This window comes from Aphidius gifuensis, linkage group LG3 (genome assembly GCF_014905175.1).
Source record: "Aphidius gifuensis isolate YNYX2018 linkage group LG3, ASM1490517v1, whole genome shotgun sequence".
NCBI classification, from domain to species: Eukaryota; Metazoa; Arthropoda; class Insecta; order Hymenoptera; family Braconidae; genus Aphidius; species Aphidius gifuensis.
The window spans coordinates 2,158,748-2,171,851 of record NC_057790.1 but is presented as its reverse complement, the minus strand read 5'-3'; the positions used below and the strand labels follow the sequence as shown (position 1 = coordinate 2,171,851).

The window sequence follows — 13,104 nt, the reverse complement described above, 5'->3', positions numbered from 1 at the left end:
AGTATAAATAAAAAAGAAAACAAAAGAAAAATAATATGAATAGAAAAATAAAATAATAGTCTATGGATTTTGTCGAGCAACGGAGCATGAACCACATCTAGATGGTGTTAGATAAAAGAGTGGGAAAACTTTTAATCAAACTAAAACATTTAGTTGTCTTGTGTTCTCACCATATCGTTCATCATCGACCCAGCTTGACGATAACAGCATTTCACCTTTGTCTTTCTACAAATATATATATATTTTTTTTTTTTACAATTTTTTTTCTCCATTGTTCTTCAGATTGGCTATTTAATTTTTATTTTTACAATTACTTCGTGTTAAAATAAATTTTTATTTCTTTTTTTGCAATCGATAATTTAGATAAGCTAATTTTTTAAAAAATTGAATATTTATCATACACTGAGATAGATCATCATTAATTTTAAATAAATTATCTAAATTTAGTTTATATACATTTCACTGAAGCCAATAAATCATCAGAGTAATTGGTAGTTTTAGACAGACATACAAACATAAATAATAGCCAACATTATATAATCATTAACTATCAAGTTTCTGATGTGATCAAAAGACATTGCTAGTAATTCTGTGCTTACTCAGAACATCAATCGTATCAGTTGATGTACAAAGCACGTAGAGAAAGTAATTACCTTCCAATCGTTTACACATTACCACCATACCATCTCGAGCAATTCACTGAGTATCATCTCCTGCTTCAACAAGACGTGTTTCATTTCAATAGCTTCAAACTATCATTACACAAAATACGTCATTGATCCACTTCATTAACAGCCAATATAAAATTTTAATGATTTAATTATTTAAATTTACCTTTTTAAAGAAAAAAAAAAAAAAAATACTAAGAAATAAAATTTTTTATAAAAATTACAATATAAAAAATTACAATTTTTCTTTTATCGTTTGAAATAAATTTTATTAACTTTTTATTTTTTTTATTTTACAAAAGTAAAACTAATGGATAAAAGAAGCTGAGAAATGAGATTTTTTTTATTTTATTTTTTCAAATTAAAGACGAAGGATAAAATGAAAGACAAAAAAAATAAATAATGTTGAAAAAAAAAATGTACAGGAAACTGGATTAATAGTTTTTTTTTTTTTTTGCTGATAGTAATAAAGCCAAACCTTAGTTGACAAATTCAATTTCCCATACTGGGTCCATGCAAAGACGTAAGGGATCAAAAGAGAATGGATAAAGGTTGACGGGTCAATGTAGTATGCCTACGTGTTGCTAATCCTCAACTTATATAATTATTTGTCAGAATACGTATACGTATTTGGCATGTTAAAATAACGACTAAATTTTAGTTTGTGAAGGTTGTCATGTATGGTGTTTCATCAATGAAATAGTGCTTATAGCCAAGCACTTGAATCCTTTACCCACATGTTGGGCATGATTGGTACGACATTGATGATTTATTGGTCAGCAGCGAATTGGTACAAAGCTTGCCCAGGGCTTTCATACATAGACTTGTGTAAATATATGTGGTGGAGATTATGGTATCGTTTAAGCTCACTTTACCCTCACTTTTCTTCTCTCTCTCTCTTCCGCCCCTTTTATGCATTTGCTCTCAAAACTGATTATCCAACTTAATATACGATCGTAATCATGATTGATGATAATCGTGCTTAAGCTCAAAACCAGTCTCATGGTATTTTTTATTATATATTTCTAGCAAAAAAACCATCAATGAAGAATCATTACCGTGCTCATCAACTGTCTGTATGGCTTAGACTTATTCCTGAACTTCACAGAGCTGGAATGGAAGATGTTGAACCACGACACAATCTTTTTCGTGGACATGGTGATCCAAGTTTGTATGATGGCTATGTACGACCAGATCCATTAAGTAGAATTGGTGAAGAATATAGAAGAAGAAATATAACAACTGAATTACCAACATCAACAACAACAACAGATTATAGCATTACAACATGTGTCAGTTTAATTCAAAGTACAAATTTACAAACACAACATAGTAATGGAAGTGCTGATACACTTGCTAGTTTGGATGCAGCTGGGTAAATTTAAAATTAATCATTTAAACGACACAATTTTATTTGGTTAATTTGTGATAATTAATAAATGTTTAATTAATTTTTTTTTAATAGATATGCTGCTTATTCAACTGCATTGAGTGTTACAATTGCAATTGGTTGTAGTTTATTAATATTAAATGTTTTAATATTTGCTGGTGTTTATTATCAACGTGATAAAACAAGATTAGAAGTTAAAAGTTTACAACAACAACAAATGATGAATCAACAATGTGGTCCAAGAAATTTTACTGAGCTTAAACAACCACCACCACCACATTCTCATTATACTGGTGGTGGTCAAGTTATTGTGGATGTTGAAAATGAAATGCTCAGAAGGTCAGTTTAATTTATATATTATATAATTATTTTTTTTAAAAAAAGTAAAACTAATTATTATTATTATTTATCATTATCATTACAGAAATGTACATATGAAAGTTACAAATGAATCAAGTATACTACAGGCTCAGAGTACACATACACTGCCTCATCAACATCAACATCATTATCAAAAACAACAACAACAACAACATCAACAACAACATACTCAACATGCCACATTGCCTAGACATCAAACACCATCTGTTATTCAAGATATGGGAATGCAATCCCAGGTATAACAATATAATTTTTATAATAATATTATTTAAAATAAATATAAATATTTATAATAATAATTAAATAAAAAATAATCATCAATTATTGCGTGATAATCATTATTCATTAAAATAAAGAATCGTTATTTTTTAGTGTCCACCAAACGGATCAATTCATCTGACGGTGCCAAGAGCACCACCACCACCAAGGACCAAAAGCCCACCAGAAAATCAGTCACTTTTGCAAGGTGGCAGCATCATTAATCGTGTTACACAAAGTGGTATGACAGAAATGCGTGTGTGATGTATAGACTCCCCTCCAAGACCAGTCGTACCTGATGTCCTAACAGCATCGACGTTACTCTAAAATTATTAAAATTTTAAAACGTCAATAATCAATGAGTAAATCAATCCAAATATAATTGTTAAATTCTTTTTTAAAATTTATTATTATTATTTTTACATTATTTATTATGTATATTGGATTGTTTTACTCAATAAAGGATTAAATTTTCGACAATGGAGGGGGGATTAAGTATTAAAGCATGGTATACGAGTTATCAATATTCATTCTCACATCAAGATATCAATCAAGATTGAATTATGAAAAAAATTAAGAATAATAATAATAATTTTGTTCATTGTTTTTTTTTTTTTTTTTTTTTCTAATTAAAATATATTTCATCTTGATAAGACTATCTGTGAGTAGACTGAAACTTTTTAAATTACTCAGTAGATCATTGGATATATGAATGATGAAAAATCATTTATACAAAAATCAAAGAACAGGATAAATGGAGATTTGATTTTTTTTTTTTTTTTTAAATTTATTTTATCATCGTACTATTTTATTTTTAATCTAAAAAACAAAAGTTAAGAAAATTAAAAAAATTTGAATCAAAGGAGAATTAATCAACTCTATAAAACAAAGGTAAAGAAAATTATTATTATTATAATTATAGGTACTATAATTCAATAAGAAAATTAATTGAAGAAAAAAAAAAAAATGAAAAAGTTATATAAAACATTTAAAAACGAGAAATATAATATTAAATAAATTGAAAAGAAAAAAAAAAACATTTTTATAGATGTTATATGACATGGCTCAAGATAAAAAATGATGATCAAGATCCGTGTGTAAATTAATTAAATTAAAAAAAAAAAACATTTAATTAAGATGTTAGATGTTGCTTGTAAATAATAATTATAATAAATAATAAAAATAAAGACTTAATACAATAAGAGGCACCAGATCACTTTGCTACTTTGAAAATTAAAAAACTCATTAAATTTAAAAAAAAAAAACAAAGAAACAATAATAATTATTATTTTTATCTAAAAGTCAAATACATTGAATTTTAAATTTCAAGTTAATAAATGCAAATCAAAATGAGTAAATTATCATAAACATAAAATTTTAAGTGTTTTCATAACAATTAAATAAAAATATAAAAAATAAGCATGCTATTAAATTGACATTTGTTTGTCATAGCTGTGAAGATTCGTTGGTAAACAGTTACAATTTTCAGATGGTAACTGTGTCATTTTAATTTTATACTCAAGCAAATAATGACTAATTAAGCTCAAACAAATTTACATTAATTCATTTTATCTTATCTATTTTCATTTTTAAATAATCTTACTGTTTTTTATTCTTTTTTAAATAGTCATCTGTGTAATATACAAAATTTACATATATAAAAATTAAATTTCAAACATTGACACAATTTAAACCGTCTGCAAAGAAACAAAAAAAAGCCTGTACTGTGCCAACATTATTCGTAAAAAAAAATACGATATACCAAAGACTATGTTGTTGCTCTTGTAATTTTTTTAAAATCAAATAAATTTTATTCCCCATCAATGGAATAGAAAAAAAAAAAAAAGAATATTCAAATGAAGGAAATAAAATATAGATAAAATTGAGGTCAAAAGGCGGAAAGTGTATGAAAATCAATTTTGTACATACTGAGTGAGTCGTTAAATGTATGTTTGTGTGTATGCTACTGTGTGCTGAGATGACGAGAGCTCAAATTCATTGACATTTAATCTTGTGATGTAGACACGTTGACAACTTCTGAGTCACATTTTTCACATCAAATTTTCATTAGAAAATAATTACTAATACTAAAGAAAAACCACTCAATCAATAAAAAAAGAAATTAAATAAATAAACATTGGCTGTTGGAAAAAATATTTAAAAAACTTGTGAAAATTTAAAATATGTATGAATTTAAATGTATTTCTGTACATAATAGAAAAAAAAACTTGTAACTGGACGTATTGAAAACTTTTTCTATTCGCTTTTTTTTAAAAATTTTTTTGTTGAGAGAAATTAATTTAAGTGAAATAAAAAATTGAATAATATATAAAGTAAAAAGATATGAAAAAATGAGAATCAATGTAATATATATTTTAATTTCTATGATTTTTTTTGGTACGATATCATTATAAATATAGACAATCTGAATATTATGAATGAAGTTTAGTGTTAAAGTTTAAATACCAAAGTTGTTGAATGAATCAAAAAATCAATTTATTAATAAATTGACTAATTTAATTTAAAAAACAAAAGCATGGATCTTGAAGATAACCAGGCTTAGAAAATTTTAGAAATTTTAACTCCGCCTTTTGACATTGATGAATGAAAAATAAAAAAAAATATATATATATAAATAGATAATATGAATACCGACGAGTTTACTACGAGTATTTATTCAAATGAAAGAAAATTAAATAAATGAGAATAAAGAAGCAAAATAAAAAATTTTTAGATAAGCCCATATAAATCTCGAATCTATCGTTGTACGCTTTCCAATTGAAAACGAGGGCTGCGTGTTACGTTTCACAATTTTGTTGTCAAAATGTAAATACATAACGAAATATATATGGAACTATTAATTGTATATAATTTTGTAAATTATTTTCTAATTAATTTGTTCATTTGTTGGATCCAAATTCTTGATAATAATTACTATATCTTTCGTATTTTTAGTGGATTAATTAATTGGTAATTGTTGCCAGTATGAGACCTAAATTAGTTATCATGATGAACCCCTGAGGTGAGCAATTAGAACTTGTACGTAACAATAAAATTTGAATGCATGGATGATAGACTAATATACTAATTGAAAATTCCAGATCATATAGTTCAAAAACCTGCGATCAATAACATCTAGGATAGTCTGGGGATTGCAGCAGTTGTTCAAACAGAAAACAACAGTACCAACTTCAGGGATTTGATCCACTGATGCTACAACGAGAATGTCAATAAGACAGAAAATAAACTGTGAGTATCATACTTTGTTAAAATAAAAAATAAAAATATCTGCAGATGATCACCAAGATAACATCAAAAATCTTAAATAAATGTTCATTTATTTATTTTAAAAAAAATTCAATTCCTTGAGAATTAATTTGCACTTAATGATCAAATTTTAAATAATTTATATTAGATAAATATTTATAATTATCAATAACAAATTAATTATTAATTTCTTTATTATTTTTGCAATATATGCAATTATTTTTTTAAATATCATCAAGAAAAATTTAATTTTTAATCTGACATTGATCATGATTTACTGATGCACCATGGTTTTATGCAGATTATCGTCAAATGTCAATATCAAACGATGGTTTCAGTGATGAGAGTCTCTGAATAATCATCATCAGACAGATAAATGATGACGTGATTCGATAAAAATTATTCCAACACATATACAAACCATCATTTATAAAAGCGACGCACCTCTTGTATCCTAATTCTCAACAAAGATTGAATATTAAAAAAGGATTTAGCCCAGTAAGATGAACAACCTTTTCTTTTTGTTATTTTTATTTTTATATATAAATATTTATATATCCTTTTTTTTTATTCTTTTTATAAACTCTGACCTGTTGTATTTGATATATTCTTATATATATTTTAAAAGATCATCAGTTATATAGTATATCAAAACATAAAATTTGATGACTAATAAAAAAATAAAAAAGGTTTTAAAATAGATCCCACTTTGCAAAAATCACGATCGATCACAAATCAATGTTAATCGATTCAGGTGAATCGAGATTGCCAATCGATACTGTACTGTGGATCTATATGTATAAATATATTATCCATGGATGCTTTCAACCTGCCATAGCGTGACCCGGAAATACGATCCTATAACGTAACGGTGATGAACACACTGCTATGACTTGGTGGTATCGCATTGGCCATGGATCGTCAATAGATCGGTGTAATGATCTGCATCGATCACGATCGCGTCACCTTATTTTATCCTCATCCAAGACCATCAAGATTTATAAATAAATTGTGAATCATTTTTTTTTTTTATTTATTTATTTTATTATCTTTGATAAAAATTTGTTTAACATTATATTTCTAATTTTAACTTAAAATTAAAATCTTAAAAATTGATATAATTAATATTTATTTATAAATTGAATTAGGCTTTAGATGTATAGAAATTTAGTGAAAAAAAAAAAGGTTTTTTTTGATTTTTTTTTAACATGTTAAAATTAAATTTTAAATAAAAACTTTTTCATACAATAATAATGGAATTAGATTGAATTTAATCTGATTATTTGCACAAAGAAGATTTGTGAATGTCCTGTGACTTGAGTAGTGTGTAATAACAACGAGAAAATGTCGCGACAACATGGCGCCACAACTGTCATACGACTTAGAAAAAACACAACCCACATTTAAAAAATCATACAATATTACCCACGATGGTAACAAGTTTTTTAAACTGATAATAATAAACTTCTTAAGTTTTTATTTTTATACACAATATAGATCAACATTAATGTGTACAGAGTATAAATCTGATTTAATACTAGGCTATTATATACAACTATATACTGTCAAAGTGAAAAAACAAAAAAAAAATAAAACAATAATAATAACATAGTAAATAAAAATTATTTCAACTGTATAATCATATATCATTTTGTAAAATATATATATAAACGCACTTAAGTATACAAAAAGTGATCGCATATTACAGTTAAAAAATATAAATGAAAATTTTATTTGACTTTTATATTTAATTTTAATATTTATATTTGAAACAAGCAGAGAAGATATTGCGTTTTCACGATTTGACCTGTTCCATGACCTGCGACTGATCATAAATTTTAAATCATTGCTGTTGTCACCATTTTTTTGTGACCCTTTACTAGCAATGAGCTTGTTGTCCTTAACAATTGTTCGATCTATAATATGATATCTGTTTTGTTTGATCCTACACATCACTCGGTACTTGAATTTTTTATATTTTTAACACTCATTCAATTACTCGATTCATTTTTACCAAATGATCCAGACAGTGTAAAATTTTTTTACAGTACAAGTCTAGGTATATTAAAAAGAAATGAACATCTCAATATTTGTTAAATTACTATACAGAATTAAAAAAAAAATGAAGAAAACTACATGTTAAACATTTGCAAAATTTATATATATTTTTTGTATTTATATTTTCCATTTATTTAAATTGTTTATTTATTTATTTTTTTTATTTTATTTAAGTGTCGGACCTCACAGTATTTATGCTCACTTTGATGACGCCCACCATCGACATGACCATCGAAATGCTTTGACTCAACATTCAATCGACTTTACAGCTTGAAATTTAAAAATATACATTTACAATAAAACAAGTTACGTCTTTCAACAATATCAGTATGACAGAATTGTTATTGTCATGTGTTGCCATCATCAAACTATACATACACATATATTTTTTTTAAAAACATATATTTATTTATTTTCAATCGTAATTTTTTTTTTTTTTCTGTATAAATTAAATGAAAAATTCAAAAAAAAAAAAAGTAATAATAGTAGATGAAACAAGATACTTTAGTAATAAATTAACATTTTTATTTATTTAATGTCAAATAATTGTGTTTATAAAAATAAATTAAATAAAATTCCATTGAATATATAAAAATAAAAAAAATAAACATTGTTACCTTTTTGCAAATCCAGTCAGGTGCGTTTGTATTTGTTTAAAATAAAAATATATATGTAATAATATAAAATATAATTGTGTATTAAATTGTATTATTTCAAGTTGTATATGTGTAAATGTAAATATGCAGGTGCGATAGACTCGTGAACTATCATTTTTACGTGTTTCATTTTCACCTTGTACCATCAGAATATTCACGCTCTCAATAAACTGTCGAAAAAAGTTGCATTGATATTCCATTTGGACACAAAATATAAAATACATATAAATAAAACTAATAAAATGTGATAAAAAAGAAAAGTATCATTTTATTTTTTTTTTTATAAATATAAAAACGAGACAAATTGAAGGACACACCTGTATTATTGTGTAGGTGTTTTTTCATGATATCAAATATATACGCCCTCCATTTTTTTTTATTTATTATTTTTAATAAATATATATGAGGATTCTACAAGGCACCTTCCTAGTCAGCAACCTGTAACTTGCTGTAATACGCCAACGCTTAAACTCTCACTTTGATTTGTAAATACAACAACTGATATATAAATGTTAATATATATTAATATATTTCAGGCGCCATTAACTATTGACATTTCTATGAGTTTTTAAAAATCATCAATCTATAGTTTTATTATTATTACAATACTTGAATATATATATTTTTATTACTTGTCCATATATTAAAATATATATATTTTTTTTTTATTATATTTTCAAGTTAGATGGTTTTTATTATCTCTCTGATCCATGAAGACATTTTATAGTATCTCTATTGAAACTATAAAAATACAGAATGCCAAGTATATATCTCTATACATTTTTTATTTGCAAAAAAAAATAAAAAAATATATCGTATAACTTGACCATGAAATTTTTTATTTATTTATTTATTTGTTGTCCCTTGAATTTACAAAAATTTAGTGGTAAAAAGTAGATGTATATATTTAATTTTTTTTCTCTTAAATAAAAAGAAAAAAAGAACGGAGGAAATGTTGAAAAAGAATTTCAGTGTTAAATATAAAGATAAAAGTAAAAAAAAAAAAATAAAAAATAATTTTTATCGGATGGAGGATCGAAGGAACAAGAGCGCGGTGTGGCCATAACCGTGGATCAACTTCTGGCTACGTCCCTGTTTGCAAATACAACCAGTCTGTACAGATATGCTGGTAGACTACCTGCTTAGCTGGTTGCAAAAAAGTCATCCTGTCTGCATTACTCTCCTGATCTTGGTTCCATCCAAACACGCATCTCTACAGCTAACCCTCCCGTCGGGGTAGTATCTCAAGCTACTGCTATTTTTTTTAATTTTTTTTTTTCTTATCAATTCCTTTTTTTCAACAGTGACTGTGCCTTGAACATTATGAGATACACATTCAAATAAATTTCGGTTTTACAATGATATATACAAGATTATATAAAAGACATTTATTTTGTTTTTTTTTTTGTTAGAAATGTTTTGAATATTCTTGAAATTAAAATAAATTGAATTGTTTTTTTTTTTACAATGTATCCATGACTCAAATAAAATCAACTTGTTAACCTATTTTGTGTGCAATATGTTATGGCAAGTTTTCTTGTTGGTGGTTAGTCAACCTGTCAAAATTTATGACCACCCACATTGTGTACTCCTACTAAAAGAAAGTATATTATTATTAATTTATAAAGCATTTCATTGTGCGAGATAATAGAAATTTATTTATTCATTTATTATTTATTCATTATTAATGAATTTAATCTCTGATAATTTTCAATGTATATTTATATTTTTGAATACAGTTAATTTGGATAAAAAAGAAAAAATTGAAGAGAGAAAATTTGCAGTAAATAAATTATTAAATTATTTTGTTTTTTCTTCGATAGATTTTGTTGTAATAAATTGATTATTATATGTATTTTTAATATTACTCTCCTTTGCAATTTAACATTAATAAAAAAAATATTTAAATGCAATTTATTTTGATAAATATCGCTTTAAATATAAATATATATATATTTTTTTTCAATTTTGCTATTATTTATGTTTTTTAATATAAGATCAACATAAACAAGATTATCAAATGTAAAATAGATCATAATTTTAGCCCTGCGGTTTATTTTATATATATAAAACTTAGTTATGCTTGGTTTAATTCTTTTTCAAATACATATCGGCGTGTCTTACTCTTACCTCTTCGATCATTTCCTATCTTCATCGATTTCTTTATAGTATCAACTGTGGTTTCTAGATTCATTGTGCTATCTCAAATCAAAGTTCTTCGCACAAAGTATACCATCAGTGAAAATTCATCGATCGATTGCTCTATAAGAATCGATCGTGCCGGGGGCGGACGTCTGCGGTTGCTGGTTCATTCTGTTATAGATGTTACAATAATTACAATCAAATATATTTATTTTTTATAAAAAAAAAAAAAACTTATTATTCTATGTATTTTTTATATTTTATTATTTCATATTAAAGATTGGATAAGTTGTGAAACTTTGGTGCCAAAGGGGTCGAATATAATAAAAGACATAATCTATAATTACAATCGATTTATCAACAATAATTTCATATGTTGTCCTTTTTAAATAAAAAACGCATACATGCATTGAATTTTAGTGTTACATTTAAGATTTTGAATTCAATATTTCACAACAAAAAAGGATCAATAATTACATAATATCAAAAAAAAACCAACAAGGATTTTAATTGATTTTGAACTTTAATCTTTATCAAAAAATCAAATTATAAAAAAATAAAAAGGCTTTTTTTTGTTCCTAATAATTATTTTGTAAACATGAAAGTTTATTTATTTTCATTACTCGTATATATACAAGTGCACTTGTGCTATTTTTTTTCTGTCTGTTAATATTTGAAACTAAATTCAAAAAACATTTACATGTGTAAGTATTGTCTTTTTAATTTAGAAATAAATAGAATTAATTTTACTATCATATAACCCAATTCAATACGAAAAAAAAGACACTTAAAAAAATATTTTTTTCCTTATCTCAATGACAGCATCAACATATAGACTGTGTCGACAATTCTTTCTTTGTCTTTCTTCTTTTTATCTTTATGTTTTTAAAATTATTTCTATATACATTACTCGAGTTTTATTAATCTTTTCCTTATAGCTATCGATTACAATATCATTTATATATTTACGCATCCAAGCGAGATAAAACATAGTAATAAATAAAAATAAATATATATAACAAAATAATAATGTAGTGCAGAAGCTTGAATTTTATTTGTGCAAACGCGTGCTCTCATACAAAAGATTTATAAATATTTGTGTTAGTATATATATAAATGTTTTAATGCATTTTATATAGAATTCTATATATGTAACTAAAAATATTATATACATACTGTATAAATGCACCCTGGGGATTAGTTTCGATCGATGTTTTGATATAAAATTTATTTATTAGTTGGACGATATTCAACAAGTTGTTTGGATAAACCATTCAGTGTGATAAAATATGTAATACAATCAGTATATTTTTTGTTATAATAATTTTTTTTTTACTTTTTATATTATCTTTGCCATTTGTTTTTATATAAAATTATCATTATATTAATCTAAAATGATTTAAAATATATTTAAAAAATATAAATATATTATTTTTTTAAAAATAAGTTAAAAATAAATAAGGAAACAATATTGTGTACAAGCAAAAATGGAAATGTCGTTGTTTAGTTTGACAGCGGGAGTCTCATGTTAATGTTTGAGCATTTAAATCATCGATGGTATATAACAATGCCTCCTTGTACACAAGTAATGTGTATGTATAATTTTTATTTTATATTTATATATATTGGCAAGTTGTTGATGATGATAGTGAGATGATCTTTTGTACACAACCCATCATCGTAAAAAGTTATCGATCGATCGATTTATTAACAATACATCTCATCAACCGGAAGACATTAATATAAATTTGTATATAAATAGAAAAATCAATCGTTAAATTAACAATTAATCATTAAATTAATTTTGTCATTTATTAAAATTTTTAAATTATACATTTGCATTTTAAATTCATCAATAATCCGTGAGAAATTAAATCATTGATCGATGTATGTCGCATGACCCTAAACGTGGGAAACAATTTAATTAATCACGCTTAAGTACATATATAAATACAATTTGTTAGTTAATGAAGAAAGTAAAATTAATACAATCAAATAAAAATTATATAGTATTCAAATATTGCAAGTAATTTATATGTTTGTATTGTATCTTTTTTAACAAATGAGAATGAAAAAAAAAAAGGTATAAATAATTAATTCAACATGGAATTGTTGATGATCAGAATTGAATCTATATGTATTAAGTGGGTGCCAAGTAAAAAATAAAAATAAAAAAAACCAAGAGGAGCTGTGCACAAGTGAGCAAGTCGATATGTATTGCAGATTTTATTGAGGGGAAAGGATGAACAATTAAGAAAGACATCATTGGACTAATGAGGTTACA

At 24.9% G+C, this 13,104-nt stretch overlaps 1 protein-coding gene across 2 annotated transcripts in view; it reads left to right on the top strand.

Moving 5' to 3' along the window:
• LOC122851387 (neuroligin-1-like) overlaps nt 1-5,485 on the top strand; it is a 101,288-nt gene extending 95,803 nt beyond the window's left edge. The window contains exons 10-13 of one of the 2 annotated variants that reach the window (XM_044150568.1): nt 1,698-2,043; nt 2,134-2,397; nt 2,483-2,675; nt 2,812-5,485. In XM_044150568.1, coding sequence (XP_044006503.1) covers nt 1,698-2,043; nt 2,134-2,397; nt 2,483-2,675; nt 2,812-2,961 — 953 coding nt within the window. In that variant the 3' untranslated portion in view covers nt 2,962-5,485. Of the gene's footprint in view, nt 1-1,697; nt 2,044-2,133; nt 2,398-2,482; nt 2,676-2,795 lie in introns of both variants that reach the window. The other variant, XM_044150569.1, reaches the window with a different exon arrangement.
• Nucleotides 5,486-13,104: the final 7,619 nt, after the last annotated feature.